Source organism: Papio anubis, chromosome 17 (assembly GCF_008728515.1).
Source record: "Papio anubis isolate 15944 chromosome 17, Panubis1.0, whole genome shotgun sequence".
Classification (NCBI taxonomy): domain Eukaryota; kingdom Metazoa; phylum Chordata; class Mammalia; order Primates; family Cercopithecidae; genus Papio; species Papio anubis.
The window spans coordinates 29,267,124-29,286,828 of NC_044992.1; the positions used below are offsets into that span (position 1 = coordinate 29,267,124).

The window sequence follows — 19,705 nt, forward strand, 5'->3', positions numbered from 1 at the left end:
CCGAGATTGAGGCTGCAGTCAGCCGTGATCATGCCACTGTACTCCAGCTTGGGTAACAGAGTGAGACCCTATTTAAAAACAAAAACAAAAAAGCCTCTTTAAAATACCATTATTACAAGTTTAGAGTCAAAAAGGACCTTAGAGATCCTCTAATTCAACCCTGTTGTTTTATATCTAGTGAAAGTGAAGTCCAGGAAAATGAAACAACTTGTCAGTCCAGGTAACACAGTTAACCAGCAAAGCCTGAACCCAAAGTCAGGCCTCCTGATTCCCAGATCATTACTCTTTCTCCTGTATGACACTGCCTTCCCAAGCAGGTTCTTGTTTAATATGCAGAGCAAAGTGTGTTCTTACGTTTGTCTGCCTGTTTTTTGAGAACACTTTTGTATGCAAAAGCTTGTTTCCTCCTCTTGCAAATTAGATGAGAAATAAATTCATATTCATAATTTAGGTAAATCATTATTTAGACTCATGTCAAATATTTTGGAATTAATGTAGTGAGGAAACAGGATTGTCATAAGAAAACTAGATATTTAGCAATGAAATTTACACTTCTAGAAGTGCAACATGATATTGCTGAAACTGTTAGAAATCTGAATATAAAACAGTGTATAATCCTGGGAGCTTGTTTTTTATTAGGTCATTTTTCCTTTAGGAAACGATTTGAACAGCAGCAAAAACTCTTAGAAGAAGAAAGAAAAAGACGCCAGTTTGAAGAGCAGAAGCAAAAGCTCAGACTTTTGAGCAGTGTGAAACCCAAGGTAATACTTCAATACTTCTCTTCACCCAGAACATACACACCCTGAATGTGCCTCTTCCCACTCATTGAGTGGATGTCATCACTGGGGCACCAGCCCAAGCTGGGGCTGTGATTGACTCTTCTCATTTCGGTTTATCTAATTCCTAATGTGAAGGATTTTTCATTTTCTGTGAAGATACACTGTTATTGATGAGAATAGGGTATCAGCCATTATCTTCTCAACTCTTTTTTAGTATCATGGCAATATTTGTAATCTTTTTCTTGGAAAGCAGTAATCCTGAATTCAGAAATATTTCATATTTCTCTTAGAGCCTTCACAGGATACTTAATATCAAACAGGTCTATCCTGAAGTATTTATATATTGGCCTTGTAATGTTTTTATTTTCTGTAGAGTGTCATTGTTTAGTCATTTACCTGTTTTTCTGACTTGGAGAATTCATCATCAGAAGTATGTGGTAAAAATATTGGAAGTAGATGAGTATCTGTGCTTTTCTTAATTTGGGAGGGTTTAGGATAGAGTGAGGGATAAGTAAAGAAATATACATATATTTGTTGTTTCTTAGACAGGAGAGAAGAGTAGAGATGATGCTTTGGAAGCCATAAAAGGAAATTTAGATGGGTTTTCCAGAGATGCAAAAATGCACCCTACTCCAGCATCGCACCCCAAGAAACCAGGTAGTTTTAAGAGGCATTACATTTTTCTTTTCTTGGAAGGTGATTTACGTAGTCCCTGTTTCTTTACCTCGCCATTATATGTGTGTGTGAAAAGTCAATGCAGAACTCTTCCTTCAAGCTAAGTACAGATTTGGATGTTCTGAAATGTGCAGTGGCTTAAGAGCTGTAGTCTGGATAACAACTGTCTTGGGAGGGAAAAAAACCTGTCTTCTAATTAAATGTCAGTACGACAATTTCACCTGTAAGTTTTCTGTATATAAATATATTAACATTAGTAAAATCTATTCAATCAGAGCAAATGTAATAAATGAGTTTACCATTTAATTCTCATTGTTTTACAGTAATTTTATGAACTAGTTCTGATTTCATTACTTAATGTGATTAAACTTATAAATTCTTAAAATGACTCGTTTCTAAAAATCATGGGTGTAATAATGCTCTTCTTGAAATTTTAGTTTCTCTAATGCATTTCTTTGTAACTTTTATCATCATTTATTGTCAGGTAAGCAGAAAGAAATGTACCTGTTTCAGAAAGCAGGGTAAAGGGATTGGGGGGTGGCGTTTGGTTGTTCTTTTGAACATTTGGCAGTTCAAATGAGTCTTGTATTTGCATAATTGTTACCACATTGTTTTTAAAAATTCAACATTTCAAGTCGGGCGCTGTGGCTCATGCGTGTAATCCCAGCACTTTGGGAGACTGAGGCGGGTGGGATCACTTGAGGTCAGGAGTTTAAGACCAGCCTGGCCAACATGGTGAAACCCTGTCTCTACTAAAAATAAAAAATAGGCCAGGCACGGTGGCTCAAGCCTGTAATCCCAGCACTTTGGGAGGCCGAGACGGGCGGATCACGAGGTCAGGAGATCGAGACCATCCTGGCTAACATGGTGAAACCCCATCTCTACTAAAAAATACAAAAAACTAGCCGGGCGAAGTGGCGGGTGCCTGTAGTCCCAGCTACTCGGGAGGCTGAGGCAGGAGAATGGCGTAAACCCGGGAGGCGGAGCTTGCAGTGATCTGAGATCCGGCCACTGCACTCCAGCCTGGGCGACAAAGTGAGACTCCGTCTCAAAAAAAAAAAAAAAAATTAGCTGGACATGGTGGTGCGTGCCTGTATTCCCAGCTACTCGGGAAGCTGAGGCAGGAGAATCACTTGAACCCGGGAGGCGGAGGTTACAATGAGCCGAGATCATGCCACTGCCCACTCCAGCTTGGGCGTCAGAGCAAGACTCCATTGCAAAAATTCAAAGTTTTGACATTTTATCAGCTGATTTCAAGAAAACGTACCTAATAGGTGAACAGTTTTCATAAATCATTTAGGCAGCCAAGAAAGTACTACCTTCTGCTGGAAAATGTTATGTTGATAAATTTTATCTTGAACTCTTGTATTATAGTACCTTTCATGGTTGATATCAAGAAGGAATAATCACAGGCATAGTAACCAGTTCTTGATTTTCCGGGACAACTTTTACTCTGTTCTGTTAATTTCACTTAAGATTCCCATTCCAAAAGTATGCCCCAAAATAAAATATACAAGATTGAAAAGAAAACAGATATTAGCAATCAGGCTGAGATTAGAAAGGAAAAATATACCTAAAAATGAAAATTGTAAGTTGAATAAGCTAGTCAAGGAGTAATTCAAGAATATATATTGGAAGTTAATACTAAAACTGGACCTAGGCTGGAGGTTAGGAAAAGGAGAGAAAGGCAGTCAGGAGTTCAAGACCAGCCTGGCCAACATGGTGAAACCCCATCTCTACTAAAAATACAAAAAATTAATTGGGCATGGTGGCACATGCCTATAATCCCAGTCACTTGGTAGGCTGAGGCAGGAGAATAGCTTGAACCTGGGAGATAGAGGCTGCAGTGAGTCAAGACTGCGCCACTGCACTCCAGCCTGGACGACAGAGTGAGACTCCATCTGAAAAAAACAAAAAACCAAAAACCTAGTCGTAAAGTATTTATAAAAAGAGTGTTCAGCCATTCTACCACCAAAGGCACCTTTTAAATTTCTCTTTATAGATTGTTTATCTAAAATACTGAATACTGAATATACAAACTATATTGATCATATAAAATTTTTTTTTTTGAGACAGGGTCTCACTCTATTGCCCAGGCTGGAGTGCAGGGACATGATCACAGCTCACTGCAGCCATGACTTCCCAGGCTCAGACAATCCTCCCACTTCAACCTCACGAGTAACTGGGACCACAGATGCACACCACCACACCTAATTTTTGTATTTTTTGTAGAGACGAGATTTCACCATGTTGCCCAGGCTGGTCTCAAACTCCTGGGCTCAAGCAGTCCACCTGCTTTGGCTTTCCAAAGTGCTAGGATTACAGGTGTGAGCAACTGTACCTGGCCTATCATATAACTTTTATACTTCTTTTTAATCATACACATTAGCTGCTAGAGTTGGTATGGGCCAAAATATATTCCACATAGCATTCACACATTCTAGCCAAATGCAAAGAAACATTGGTTTGGTCATTATAGTATATCCCAAGTAAATAGTCAGGGTCCATTTAAAAAATATTTTAAGTAGCTGGGAACCCAAATTGAGAACCTAATTGTTGGGAGACTTGGAATATAATGTGGGAGGGCTTTTTCTTTTTAAAACAAACTTAATTAAGGCAATAATTTTGCATATTTTGCATCTTCTTAGAACTTTCAGTGCATCCAGGTTTTGTTTCATTGATCCTAGAGAGAGGAAAGAAGTAGGCAGGGTCTCCATTTTTCAAATGAGAGCCATTTCTTAAAAAAAAAGACTACTCCTAAGCTTCAAGTCAGTGAAGAAAAAAAGACTACTTATTGTGACAATAGACTTTAGTCATATTAAAGCAATTCAAAGTAATTTAAAATGTGGGGAGGCTGGGCGCAGTGGCTCACACCTGTAATCCCAGCACTTTGGGAGGCCGAGGTGGACAGATCACCTGAGGTCAGGAGTTCGAGACCAGCCTGACCAGTCTGGAGAAACTCCCATCTCTACTAAAAATACAAAATTAGCCAGGTGTGGTGGCATATGCCTGTAATCCCAGCTATTCAGGAGGCTGAGGCAGGAGAATCTCTTGAACCCAGGAGTTGGAGGTTGCTGTGAGCGGAGATCACGCCGTTGCACTCCAGCCTGGGCAACAGAGCGAGACTCCATCTCAGGAAAACAAAAACAAAAACAAAACAAAGAAGGTGAGACGTGGTGGCTCACATCTGTAATCCCAAACCTTTGGGAGACCAAGGCAGGCAGATCATGTGAATTCAGGAGTTCGAGACCAGCCTGGCCAATATGGTGAAACCCTGTCTCTACTAAAAATACAAAAATTAGCCAGGCGTGGTGGTGGGCGCCTGTAGTCCCAGCTACTTGCGAGGCTGAGGCACGAGAATGGCTTGAACCTGGGAGGCAGAGGTTGCAGTGAGCTGAGATCATGCCACTGTACTCTAGCCTGGTTGACAGAGGGAGACCCAGTCTCAAATAATAATAATAATAGTAGTAGTAACAATAATACATGTAAAGATGCAACAATAAAATAGTATTGTTAAAGAGCTTTATGTTAAATGTAGCCGCAGTCGAGCAGGTTCATTACATAAGTGAATTTTACATTTAATAATAAAAAGCCACAGTGACATTTGTATCCTTTAGTGCCAAAAATCTTTTAAAGGTAGTCGTAGTCTTCAGGCAGGGTTTACTTTCTTAAATTGACTGTTATTGTTTGATTCAGCACTTTATATATCCTAATGTTGATGCTTTTCACAAGAAAATATCACCTTAATAATGTGTTTAATATTCTTGTCTTGGCCAGGCATGGTGGCTCAGCCTGTAATCCCAGTGCTTTGGGAGGCCAAGGTGGGTGGATCACCTTAGGTCTGGAGTTCAAGACCAGCCTGACCAGTACGGTGAAATCCCTGTCTCTACTAAAAATACAAAAATTGGGCTGGGTGCGGTGGCTCACACCTGTAATCCCAGCACTTTGGGTGGTGGAGGTGGGCAGATCACAAGGTCAGGAGTTCGAGACCAGCCTGGCCAATATGGTGAAACCTCATCTGTACTGAAAATACAAAAATTAGCTGGGCGTGGTGGTTGCTACTTGGGAGGCTGAGGCAGAAGAATTGCTTGAACCCAGGAGGTGGAGTTGTCGTGAGCCAAGATCACGCCATTGCACTCCAGTCTGGGCGACAGAGCAACAGTCTGGGTGACAGAGCAAGATTCCATCTCTCTCTCACACTCACACACACACACACACACACACACACACACACACACACAAATACAAAAATTAACTGGGCATGGTGGTGCGTACCTGTAGTCCCAGCTACTCAAGAGGCTGAGGCAGAAAAATCTCTTGAACCTGGGGAACAAAGCAGAGGTTGCAGTGAGCTGAGCTCATGCCATTGCACTCTAGCCTGGGCATCACAGAGAGATTCTATCTCAAAAAAAAAAAGTTCTTTTGTAATTTTTATTCCTCCTATGGTAACTTTACTGAAATATGATCTGTGCAAGTGTGTGGATCAAGCATGATATTTCAAAAATTACAAGTTTGTATTGTGTATTATTTCTTACTGAATTTCTTAATAAATAATGAAATTTAGTCATCATGGTATATATCTGTCCAAAATGTATTCAGCACTATATAGGTGGGTTTTCTTACATCTGATGTGTATTGGTTTGAGATAATATTATCTAGATAAACAGATCATTTTGACTTCAAAAATAATCATCACTTTGATGTAAAGCATCAATGGTCTCAGGGGAAAAATTATTAATCTAATGAAAGAAAGAAAGACTGTCAAGGCCAGGAGCTCGAGACCAGCGTGGGCAACATAGTGAGACACCATCTCTATGAAAAAAAAAAGAAAGGAAGAATTAGCTGGGTATGCTGGCATGTACCTATATTCCTAGCTACTCAGGAGACTGAGGCTGGAGGATCGCTTGAGCCCAGGAGTTTGAGGCTGCTATGATTATGAGCTGTGAGCATGCCACAGCACTCTGGCCTAGGTCCTGTCTCTAAAATAAATCAATAGATACATATATTTTTAGTTTTGCCTTTTTTGAACCAAATGCAAAATAGCTATTAAAATTCCCCTTTAGAAAGACATAAAATTGTGTATAAATAGACATCAAAGTGTTTTACATGCATCATATAATTCCATTTGACTATTGTTACTTGTTATTTCTTGTTCACCTCCCTATTTATGTTTCAATATATTCTTTTACAATTGTACTACATCTTAATTCCTTTTTCTCTGTTGGTTTCCATTTTTGTGTGTTTCATTGCCATTTTCCATTTTGCAGATTGCCCCACATCATCTCATTCTACTAAAACTGTCTCCCCATCACCTGCCTTTCTTGATGAAGAAGAATTCAGTGACTTTATGCAGGGACCTGTTGAAGTTCCCCCATGTGGGCCTTCTTCCCCATCCCAGCCCTTTCAGTCTTTCCATCCCTCCACCCCACTTGTCCAGTTGCATACACAGAAGGCTGGGACACAGCCTCTCCCTCCAGGTCAGAGTCCAGTGCCTTTTGCCTTACATGGTGTCCCTGGGCAAATTCCTTACTTCTCTACTGCTTCAGCCTCACACAGTGTACCAAAAGCAGGTAACTCTTAGCATTATTAATGAAAATATTCTTAAGATATCCTGGGATAACTTATTTTTGTTATATAAGTAGAATAATCCAGTGATGTTGGCAAATAAACATGTACATGAATGTATGACTGCTGTTGAAATTCAACAAACAAGTGTTCTAGATTTTTAAGTTCTGGGGTCTTCACATTCCGGAAAGGTGATTTAAAAGTTTTGCTCCTCAAGTAGGAGCACTTTAAACTGCCTTATAACTTTAAAAGAAATCTTCTGATTTTTCTGGAAGATTGTTGTTTGGGAGATTCACCAATATCATTTTCTTAAGAATAAGGAGCTAGGAAAGGCTTCTTTAGAAAGTACTCTTTCAGCTTCAGTGACAGGGCACTTGGGGGCAGAAGCCCGGGTTGTTCATTTACTATCAGTTTGTCCTTGATGTGCCTTAGATTTTGTCATCTGTAAAATGAATAGAGACAGCTACACATCCTGGCTTGAGACAGGGTGCTGGGAGGGATCTTGGCAGACATGTACTCAGTCCAGACTTTCTCATTTGATGGATGTGAAAACAGACCAAGAGGTGATGATGATGTCACTGGCCAGAGGCCTCCCTAGGAGTTAGTGAAAGTGTTATCTTATGTAGGTTGTCAGATTTCAAAGGTAGTGCTCCTTCTTCCACTATACTCTTCCACCTACTGTCTCATAGAATTCTTTAGAATCACAATAGATAATTATGTTTACATTCTCTAAAATCACTAATAGTCTCTCAAGTCCTATACAGATGTACAATAATTGAATTATTTCAACGTTTACATTTTTTTATTTTTTGAGACAGAGTCTTGCAGTATCGCCCAGGCTGGAGTGCAATGGCGTGATCTCAGCTCACTGCAACCTCCGCCTCCTGGGTTCAAGTGATTCTCCTGCCTCAGCCTCCCGAGTAGCTGAGATTACAGGCACCTGCCACCATGCCTGGCTAATTTTTTGTATTTTTAGTAGAGGTGGGGTTTCACTATGTTGGTCAGGCTGGTCTTGAACTTCTGACCTTGTGATCTGCCTGCCTTGGCCTCCCAAAGTGCTGGGATTGCAGGCTTGAGCCACGGCGCCTAGCCACAGTGTTTACATTATATGTGGCAGGGCCTCCCTTTAGAATATGGAGGTGAGCTGGGCACCGTGGCTCACGTCTGTAATCCCAGCACTTTGGAAGGCTGAGGTGGGTAGGTCACCTGAGGTCAGGAGTTCGAGACCAGCCTGGCCAACATGACGAAACCCCGTCTCTACTAAAAATACAAAAATTAGCTGGGCTTGGTGATGGGCGCCTATAATCTTAGCTACTCAGTAGGCTGAGGCGGGAGAACCTGGGAGGCAGAGGTTGCAGTGAGCTGAGATCGTGCCAGTACACTATAGCCTGGGCGACAAAGTGAGACTCTGTCTCAAAAAAAAAAAAAAAAAAAAAAAAAAGAATATGGGGGTGGAGATGGATGATTGAAAAGATTAGACATATACACATATACAGTTATATATAAATAATCCTTCATGCTGTTTGTTTAGGCCCTTCCTTGGAGGAGAAGTTCCTAGTATCTTGTGATATAAGTACATCTGGGCAGGAACAAATTAAATTAAATACTTCTGAAGTTGGCCACAAAGCCCTAGGCCCAGGTTCCAGTAAGAGCCATCCCAGTGTAACGGCCAGTAACGGGGGTGCTGTAGATGGATGTGTAAGTGGTACCACCACTGCAGAGGCAGAAAAGACTTCAGATCAAAACCTGTCAATTGAAGAGAGTGGTGAGCTCGTGAAACATTCAGCAAAAAACTTGTTTAACCAAACGTTGCTCAAATGCTAACACCTTAAGCATTAATCTTCAAATGAATGCTGCTTGATTTTGCTAATCGAAATTTTGCTTGAAATATATTTAATGCATTCCTTTCTCCAATTAACCCCTAAGATTTTGCTCTGAATTCTTTCAACACACTGTTACTTGTTTTTTAAAATGATTTTGATAACTGGTTTTCTTAATTGGAATCATTTCTGATTAAAAATTTTCTTTCCTTTTATTTTATAAAAACTCTCTTTTTTTCCACTTATACTTTGTCTTCTTCAATAAAGGTTGAAAAGTTAAAATGTAACTGGAAAAGTCACCAATGAGAATATAATCTTGCTTTGTCTACAATAAATCATATGCACCACTGCCTAAAATATCTAAATTTTATAAATTCAACCCTCAGAAATGAATTAGAATGTGGGCAGCCTAGGAGGCAAACTTTTGGGAGGATATTTCACTGGACAAAAAGCCCCCAAAAGTCCTGTATATTTAAAACATCTGTATCATATGTAGATTTAAAAAAAAAAAAAAAGAATGAAACTTTGCAAAGAAGCACTAGTAAAAACTGCAAGTAAAGCTGGGACAATTAAATATTTTTAGATACATAATTTTAAACTATCATCTATCATTTTTTTCCTTAATTTGTAATACATGTTAAATGGTGCAAGGCTTATATGATTTAGAATATTGAATTGATACATTTTAGATTTTGTATAATTTACTCTTTAGGACATAGTTAACGTACAAGAGTTGCTTAGAAACCAAATACTTTATTCTGAATCTGGGGCGGGGGGACCAAATATTTTAATTGTATTGGTGACTTTTTTTAGTGTCTCCAGCCAATGCTGTTTATAAAAAACCATGACTCAGTGTGATTTCACCATCTTCTCCATGGATCACTGTATACATTGATGTTTCTTATCTTCTAGGTGTGGGAGTGTTTCCCTCACAGGATCCTGCTCAGCCCAGAATGCCTCCTTGGATTTACAATGAGAGTTTGGTTCCAGGTAAAAAAGCCCAGGATTCCCATTTGGATATTTTGCTATAAATATTGTAAATGTAGTTGTAAATATTTACTGTCATAGTTACAAAATATGCAGGAGGAATTGTGACTTTTCTTTTTTTCTGAAAGAGTACAGAAATTAAATAAATGTCGTGTTTCATAAGACTGCCTCATGTATGGAATAACTATATAAATGAAGGAGAATAGTTTTGTGTTAGTGTTTTATCAGCCATCATACTTCCATTTCTAAAAGCTCTTTTAGATTTATTATGCTTTAATAGACATTATCAAATATTTAGTTCAGTGATTAATAACATCAAGAATTTTACTAAAATATTTAATGTCATTTTCTGAATTCTTAGTTTATATTTTTAAAAATATTATTTCTGTGACTTATTTGTCATGTAATACTATATGAAATAAAAGACCATGTGGGATCTTTTTTTCCACATTGGAAGATGTGAAGGATAGTGTTTACTTTTTTTTTTTTTTTTTTTTTTGAGACAAGGTCTTACTATGTCACCCAGGCTGGAGTGCAGTGACACAATCTTGGCTCACTGCAGCCTTGACCTCCCCAGGCTCAATCCTCCCACCTCAGCCTCTCTAGTAGCTGGGACTACAGGTGCGTGCCACTACGCCCAGCTAATTTTTGTATTTTTTTGTAGAGACGGGGTCTCACCATGTTACTCAGGCTGGTCTCAAACTCCTGGGCTCAAGTGATCTGCCTGCCTCGGTCTCCCAAAGTGCTGGGATTACGAGTGTGAGCCACTGCACCCGGCCTACTTTTTCTTTACGTATATTTTTACTGCTGAGCCAAAAAGAAAAAAAAAAAAAGAAAATCCTTAAAGTGCATTTTCTTCTTTAAACAAAAAAAAATTTATTTTTAATTTTTATGGCTACATAAGTGTATATTTTTATGGAGTACATGAGATATTTTGATACAGACATACAATATGTAATAATCACATCAGGGTAGATAGGGTATCCATTACCTCAAGCATGTATTACTTCTTTGTGTTATGAATGTTCCAATTATACTCATTATTGTTTTCTTATAATAAAATAATTATTTTAATGAAGTATTCAAAATAATTTTAAACATCTGATAGTAAGATTAGACACAAATGAGTATGCTGCACAAATTATTATTGACTGTAGCTACCTTGTAGTGCTATCAAATTCTAGATCTTATTCCTCCTATCCAACTATATTTTTATGCCTATTAACCATCCCCATTATTCCCCCCTCCCCACTACCCTTCTCTGCCTCTGGAAACCATCATTCTTTTCTCTGTCTCCATGAGTTTAGTTGTTTTAATGTTTAGCTTCCACAAACGAATGAGAATATGTGAAGTTGGTCTTTCTATGCTTGACTTATTTCTCTTAATATAATGTCCTCTAGTTCCAACCATGTTGTTGGAAATGACAGGATCTCAATTTTTTTATGGCTCAATTTTGCTCCATTGTGTATATGTACCACATTTTCTTTATCCATTCGATAAAGTGTCTGTCAACGGACACTTAGGTTGCTTTTGAATCTTGGCTTATAAATTAGTACAGCCACTGTGGAGAAATATTTATACTGTTCTCCATAGTGGCTATACTAATTTACATTCCTACCAACAGTGTATGAGGGTCCCCTTTTCTCCACATCCTCACCAGCATTCGTTATTGCTTGTCTTTTGGATAAAAGCCATTTTAAGTGGGGTGAGATGATATCTCATTGTAGTTTTGATTGACATTTCTCTGATGATCAATGATGTTGAGCCCCTTTTCATAAGCCTGTTTGCCTTTTGCATGTCGTCTTTTGAGAAATGCCTGTTCAGTTGTCTTGCCCATTTTAAAATCAGATTGTTAGCTTTTTTTTCTGTTGAGTTGTTTGAGCTTCTTATATATTTTGGTTATTAATCCCTTGTCGGATAGTTTACAGATATTTTCTCCCGTTCTGTGTGTTGTCCATTTTTTGATTGTTTCCTTTGCAGTGCAAAAGCTTTTTAACTTGATGTGATCCCATTTGTCCATTTTTGCTTTGGTTGCCATTATTTTTGGGTTATTACTCAAGACATCTTGCCCAGATCAATGTCCTGGAGAGTTTCCCTAAGTTTTCTTTTAGTAGTTTCATAGTTTCTGGTCTTAGATTTAAAAGTCTTTAATTCGTTTCGATTTGAGTTTTGTATTTGATGTGGGATGGAGTCTAGTTTTATTCTTCTGCATATGGATATCCAGTTTTTCCAGCACCATTTATTGAAGAGACCCTTCCCAATGTATATTCTTGGCACCTTTCTGAAAAATGAGTTCACTGTGGATGTGTGGATTTATTTCTGGGTTCTCTATTCTGTTCCATTGGTCTCTGTGTCTGTTTTTATGTTATTACTATGTTGTTTTGGTTATTATAGCTTTGTAGTGTAATTTGAAGTCAGGTAATATATAGTAACGTACTGCAATTCCTCCAGTTTTGTTCTTTTTGCTCAGAATGGCTTTGGCTATTCTGGGTCCTTTGTGGTACCATATAACTTTTAGGATTATGTTTTCTGTTTCTGTGAAGAATGTAATTGGTATTGATAGGGATTGCATTGAATCTGTACTACCCATTGCTTTGGGTACTATGGACATTTTAACAACATTGATTCTTCCAAAACATGAACATGGAATATTTCTCTACTTTTTTAGGTCCCCTTCAATTTCTTGCATTAATGTTTTATAGTTTCCATTCAAATGCATTTTCTGATACTACTCATAATGACAAAAGGCTGATTGTTACCAAAATCGTATGTACAATTCAACTGTACATAAAAATAATGGCTTTTCTTCCAAATGCCTATTAGACAGTTTGTATCTTTTCTTCTTCTCTGTCCAAACAAACGAAATCTAGATCTTGTTATATTTTGGAGTTTTATCCATTTTCTGCCGGTTTGTATTACTTTCTCCCTCTTCCTTCCAAACATACATGCACATATACTTTCTAGTCAAAACATGTATTTTTTTTTTTTTTTTTTTTTTTTTTTGAGATGGAGTCTCTCTCTGTCACCCAGGCTGGAGTGCAGTGGCGCGATCTTGACTCACTGCAACCTCTGCCTCCCGGGTTCAAGCAATTCTCCTGCCTCAGCCTCCCGAGTAGCTGGGGCTACAGGTATACACCACCACGCCTGGCTAATTTTTTGTTATTTTTAGTAGAGATGGGATTTCACCATATTGGCTAGGCTGGTCTGGAACTCCTGACCTTGTGACTCGCCCACCTCGGCATCCCAAAGTGCTGGGATTACAGGCATGAGCCACCACATCCGGCCAAAAATATGTGTTCTTATGGAGAGCCCACTAACCTGTAATCCATACTTATAATCCCAGATGTAAAATTTTTGTTTTAAACAGTTTCTCTGTCCACCTTAGCCCTACTAACTTTCATCTCCCTAAGCTTCCTAGATTTAGTAAATAACCATACAGGATGCCCAGTTAAATTTGAATTTCAGGTAAAAAGCAAATAATTTTTTAGTATAAGTATGTCCCATGCAATATTGGCATTCTTTATTTTAGCCCTGTCTCTAACAACATTTCCCACTTGGTCCTTTGGAAAACCCATGTTATTATCAAAAACTCACCAACCGTACCCCCCTTTTTAAGACACTTATTCTGCTTCCTCACCCTAACAGAAACTGGGTCTTTCCTTAAAGGTTGTATTTCCATAGCATCTTCTCCAATGGTGTTTTCTCTCACAGCCTCAATGTTGGTATAATTCTTACTTCCTGTTGCTCTTTTCAAACTGTTCCCACCATCATTACTCTACGGCTTCTCTTGTAATATCTAAAGCATGCTGTCTTGTTACAATCTTCTACTGAATTATAAGACTTTGTCTTACCTCTAGCCCTAAACTTTATCTTTAGTACCAAGCTCCAGACTCTAATTGTCTGCTGGACGTTTCCTCTTGAATATCTCAATTTTTTTTTTCTTTTTTTCTGAAACGGAGTCTCACTGTTTCCCAGGCTGAAGTGCAGAGTGCAGAGTTGCAATCTTGGCTCACTGCAACCTTTGTCTCGGGGTTCAAGCGATTCTCCTGCCTCAGCCTCCTGAGTAGCTGGGCCTACAGGCACATGCCACCACGTCTGGCTAATTTTTGTATTTTTAGTAGAGATGGGGTTTCACTATGTTGGCCAGACTGGTCTCGAACTCCTGACCTCAGATGATCTGCTGGCCTTGGCCTCCCAAGTGCTGAAAGATTATAGACGTGAGCCACCATGCCCAGCCGCACTGGAATATGTTTAAAGCAGTTTAAACCCTGACATGGCTTTGGTTCTATTAAAGCAGTTTGAAGATTATTCTTGTATACCAACAATGGCACCCCAAAAAATGAATCACTTGGAATGTGTTTCCATTTGTAATCTGGTATTTCCTTTAATAGATGCCTATAAGAAAATCTTAGAAACCACAATGACTCCAACCGGAATAGATACTGCCAAACTGTACCCCATTCTGATGTCATCTGGGCTTCCCAGGGAAACTCTTGGACAGATATGGGCCTTAGCTAATCGAACTACACCTGGCAAACTTACAAAAGAAGAACTTTATACTGTTCTAGCCATGATAGCGGTAACACAGGTAAACCATGTTTCTTAAGTTAGATCAAATAACTTTATTAGTATAAATTGCAAGGATATGAAATCTTTTTTACTACATTGTGTAACTCCTTGTACATTAAAATTTAGATCATTTTCAGGATATAGTACTTCAAAAATGTAGAGTTTATATGATGTGCATAATAGCAAGTTATTCCTTTGTTTAAAGACCTTTTGTTTTGGTTTGTTTTTGAGACTGAGTCTCACTCTATTGCCCAGGCTGGAGTGCAGTGGTGCGATCTCAGCTTACTGCAGTTTCCACCTCCCGGGTTCAAGTGATTCTCCTGCCTCAGCCTCCCAAGTAGCTGGGATTACAGGCACCTGCCACCATGCCTGACTAATTTTTATATTTTTAGTAGAGATGGGGTTTCATCTTGTTGGCCAGGCTGGTCTCGAACTCCTGACCTCAAGTGATCCACCTGCCTCGGCCTCCCAAAGTGCTGGGATTACAGGTGTGAGCCACCATGCCTGGCCTAAAGACTTTTAATATATTAACATTCTCTGAATTTGAAAGTTAGTCAGTAATAGGTGAAATTACTCTGTCTTTTGAAGTTTTCTCTAAAATTTCATAGATATAAAGTATTCTCAGTCTGGTAGAAATTTTTCTTTTATTGCAAAGTCATTTAAAATGATTTGATCGTATAGAATTAACCAAACGTGTCAGAACTGATATGTGTTGTCAGTTCTGTCAGAACTGATATGTGTTGGCCATTTCTTTGTTAAGTATTAGGTTTGCATTGACCTTGTAACTTTTTTTCTTAAATCAAATTCATGAGTTTTGAGAGTAGGAGTGGAAACATGCAAAGGCTACAGATTTTTACCTTTCAGTCTCTGCCAGATTTCGACCGTATGTGGTTTACAACCCCCTAATCCATTTTCTTTCTATCATTTGTAGAGGGGCGTTCCTGCAATGAGTCCTGATGCTTTAAACCAGTTCCCAGCAGCTCCTATTCCAACTTTAAGTGGTTTTTCTGTGACTCTGCCTGCGCCGGTGAGTCAGCCAACGGTGATACCTACAGGCCCTGCGGGCTCCATGCCCCTCAGCCTTGGACAGCCAGTCATGGGTATTAACCTTGTTGGACCAGTGAGTGGAGCTGCAGCCCAGGCTTCTAGTGGTTTCATACCAACCTTCCCTGCAAATCAGGTAAATGAAGAAGCTGTGCATATTTCAAATAATCACTGAAAGTGAATCTGGGCACCATTTTTTCCAGGGATACATAGAGTAGGTTACTGGATTATAGGGAGGACATTTAAATTCTTAGGTTGTATCTTTCAGAAAAACTGCTAAACCTGAAATTAAAATACTTTAGTTTTTCACTTCTCAGATTAGCAAAAATGTTTTAAGTATATAATATTTAATGTCATTGAAAAAGTAGGGTAAAAGTGACTAATACACTCTAGGCTTATTGGTACAGCCTTGTTGAAAGGCAGGCTTGGCAATAGTTATCAAAATTCTACATGTCAAGCTGGGCGTGGTGGTGTGTACGTATAGTACCAGCTACTCCAGAGGCTGAGGCGGGAGGATCACTTGATCCCAGGGGGATCCCAGGGGTTCAAGTCTGCAGTGTGCTATGGTTATGATCACACCATTGCACTCCAGCTTGGCAACAGAAGGAGACTCAGTTTAAAACAAAAAAAATGCCTCAGCATATCTGTATCTTCTCTCCTAGCAGTCACATTATTAGAAATCTATCCTAAGAAATAGTTACTCAGGCCGGGCGCGGTGGCTCATGTAATCCCAACTTTGCCCCCAGGGGAGGCAGTAGGCCGGATCACGGAGTCAGCAGATGTGAGACCATCCCACACAAGCTAACAGTGAAACCCGTCTCTACTAAAAATACAAGAATGCTTGGCGGTCAGGCCTGGTCCAGCTACTGGAGGGAGGTGAGGCAGGAGAGTAGAACCGGGGCCGAGGAGCTTTACAGGTGAGCCGGGCTCGGCGCCACTGCACTCCAACCTGGGCTGACTAAAGCAGAGACTCTGTCTCAAAAAAAGAAATACTTACTCAAATTAGCAAAGATATGTAAGAATTTTTGTTGTAACATTGTTTGTTAGAATAAAAAGTGGAAATAGCTAAATATCCAACAGGAGGAGAAAGGTTAATTTCAGTTCATTCACACAGTGGTGGTAATCTTTAAACTGAGTAAGTTAGAGCTACATGTACTGCATGGAAATGTATCTTTGTTATATAGTTAGAGTATAGAGCAATATAGTGTAATCGCATTTTTCTTTAAAACAAATGAGCTGTTAACAGTACTTCTGGAGTGTGGGATTAGGAGTCAGTGTCCACTCTTTGTACATGTATGTGATTGGTTATGATGAGCTTGTGTCACTTAATTTGCAAACATGCATGATATATCTATATTTTTTTTTTTTTTTTTTCTTCATTTTGACCTTTTTAATTTTTTTATTTTTTTTGAGATAGAGTCTTGCTATATTGCCCAGGCTGGAGTGCAGTGGTGTGATCTTGGCTCACTGTAACCTCTTCCCCCCAGGTTCAAGCCACTCTCCTGCCTCAGCCTGCCAAGTAGCTGGGATTACAGGTGCCCACCACCACACCCAGCTAGATATGTCTTTTAAAGATGGCAGGCACTTAGTAACCCAATGAATGTCATTCAGCTATTTTTAAAATGTATAGATTAGCTTTTTTTTGTTTTTTTGTTTTCAGCCAAAGTCTTGCTCTGTTGCCCAGCTGGGCTGGAGTGCAGTGGCACAATCTCAGCTCACTGCAACCTCTGCCTCCTGAGTTCAAGCGATTCTCCTGCCTCAGCCACCCATGTAACTGGGACTACAGACACATGCCACCATGCCCAGCTAATTTTTGTATTTTTAGTAGAGATGGGGTTTCGCCATGTTGGCCAGACTGGTCTCGAACTTCTGACCTCAGGAGATCTGCCCACCTTGACCTCCCAAAGCGCTGGGATTACAGACGTGGGCCACTGCGCTCAGCCTAGATTAGCTATTTAAACCAGTTTTTTTTACCATTTGTACCAGAGAGTATCTAAAAATACAAAACAGTATTCTTGCCTTAAGCACTTGAGTTAATGTATCTAAACTGAGAAATTTTAAGGGCAGTCTTTGACTGTTGGAGATTTGTTGTGTATTTATTTTGTCAGTCAGTGCTGTTTATTTAAATATCCTTTATAAACCTAGGTAGTAAAGCCAGAAGAAGACGACTTCCAGGATTTTCAAGATGCTTCTAAGTCAGGATCCCTTGATGACTCATTCAGTGATTTCCAAGAGTTGCCTGCTTCTTCAAAAGCAAGTAACTCCCAGCATGGAAACAGGTAGAAAAGAGTTTAATATATTTAACATTGTATTTAACCATTAAGAAAGAGACATCCATAATAGGAAGGCTAGGTGTGAGAAATTTAAAAATTAAGACTCCTTACTCTGCTACTTTCTGTGATTATTCCTTCTGTATTAATACTTTTATTCTCCAAACTTCTCTCTTTTGTCCACCTTAAACTTCAGCTCCTACTGTTTCCTCTAAGTACACACCTACCTGGCAATATTCTTTTTCACCTGTGCCAAACCTTTATTATAGCTAGAGCACCTGTGCAGTGATGACTTCATGTTCCTCTATTAAAGCAAGGTCTTCAACTGTTGAAAAGTTTTTTAGGCAGGAGCACATAATTGTATGTTTTTGTAGTGTTATGTACTGTTGCTTTGCCACAGAATCATAATTCACAACTCTAATCATATTTCTTCACATTTCTTGTATAATTGACATTAGTGTCTTTTAAGCCTTCAGATTTCTGTTGTTTGCATAGACAGCTGCGTAAACATTTCTCTAAGGTTTTACATGCCACGTTAAGCTTCGGGTACAGTAACTGATTCAGTATGTTGTCAGCATTTTTTTTTTTTTTTGAGGTGGAGTCTAGTTCTGTTGCCCAGGCTGGAGGGCAGTGGTGTGATCTTGGCTCACTGCAACCTCCACCTCCCAAGTTACAGTGATTCTCCTGCCTCAGTCTCCCTAGTAGCCAGGATTACAGGTGTCCACCACCACACCCAGCTAATTTTTTTGTATTTTTGGTAGAGATGGTGTTTCACCATTTCGCCATGTTGGCCAGGCTGGTCTCAAACTCCTGACCTCAAGTGAGCCTCTCGACTTGGCCTCCAAAGTGCTAGGATTACAGGCATGAGCCACCATGCCAAGCCGGCATTTTTAAAAAAGTATTTAGATATTTCTGCAAAGTGGAACACATCAGACACCAGAGTAAGCAATATGAATTCCTTTGTTTTTATTTTTCAAATTGGTTTTTGTCAGAATACATATTCTGTGTCTCCTGTGTTCCTGTTTATGCAGTTTCGCTCCTTTCTTCCCCATTTAGCCGATTGATTATCTCTTAGCACTTTGCCGCATACACACTGTAACAAGAACTAAGGGACAGGCATTATAGAGAATTACAAATTAGGAAAAGAGACTATTCTCCTGATTTTAAAAATATGTTAAATGCATGTACGTAACATATAGAAGAAACATATAAGGAATGAGACCATAGAGTGCTGGTATTTCCAGGACTGCTGCACCAACACAAACAAGTTAAACCTTCTAGACACATAAATTATATTTCTACTCCAGATTTCTTCCTTCAAACAAAATTTGTATGTAGTACTACTATCTAAGCATTCCCATCTGAATGACTCAAGGCATCTCAAATTCACTGCATGAAATTAAATTCATTGTTTTCCTACTCAAAGCCAAATAAAAATGTGTTAAATCATTATTCCCTTCCTTGGTGAATGATGTCACCATATTCAGTCACCAGATTAAAAGCATGCTATTTACTTTGGCTCTGTCCTCTCTCCTTTACCACCATTAACTCTGTCAGCTCTGTGTGACAGTGTGTGATCTTAACTCCTGCCCGCTCTCAACTCTTGATATTTCCCGTGGCTTACACTCCAGCCATGCCAGCATGACTCCAAACTGACCGTGCTCTTTCAAACTTTATACGTTCTGTTTGCTTCAGTCTGAAATACCCTTACCTAATCTCCCTATAGTTGTAGTTCCATTTCAGAAATCAGCTAAATATAGGAAGTTTTTCCTAACCAATTCCTACCTCCAAGGTGAGTTAGGGGCCCCTCCTTTGCTACTGCTATAGTACCTGATGAATATCTGTGCCCTAATTGTAACTGCTGGTTTTCCTGACTGTTTCCCTTACTAGGCTGTAAGTATCTGAAGACAATCATTCATGTTTATATATGTAGTGCTTGGCCCCGTCATATGTAATTAATAAAGATTTGCTGGATGACTGTATTATAGTATGTGGC

The 19,705-nt window shown here is 39.2% G+C and overlaps 1 protein-coding gene across 15 annotated transcripts in view; it reads left to right on the forward strand.

The window, feature by feature from the left end:
- SYNRG (synergin gamma) overlaps positions 1–19,705 on the forward strand; it is a 94,974-nt gene that overhangs the window by 23,842 nt on the left and 51,427 nt on the right. For 9 of the 15 annotated variants that reach the window (XM_009190428.4, XM_009190430.4, XM_017950688.3 and 6 more), the window contains 8 exons: positions 656–761; positions 1,325–1,436; positions 6,722–7,024; positions 8,551–8,784; positions 9,752–9,829; positions 14,218–14,414; positions 15,327–15,575; positions 17,585–17,718. In XM_009190428.4, coding sequence (XP_009188692.2) covers positions 656–761; positions 1,325–1,436; positions 6,722–7,024; positions 8,551–8,784; positions 9,752–9,829; positions 14,218–14,414; positions 15,327–15,575; positions 17,585–17,718 — 1,413 coding nt within the window. The remainder of the gene's footprint in view (positions 1–655; positions 762–1,324; positions 1,437–6,721; positions 7,025–8,550; positions 8,785–9,751; positions 9,830–14,217; positions 14,415–15,326; positions 15,576–17,584; positions 17,719–19,705) is intronic. The other 6 variants (XM_003912881.5, XM_003912883.5, XM_017950692.3 and 3 more) reach the window with 2 other exon arrangements.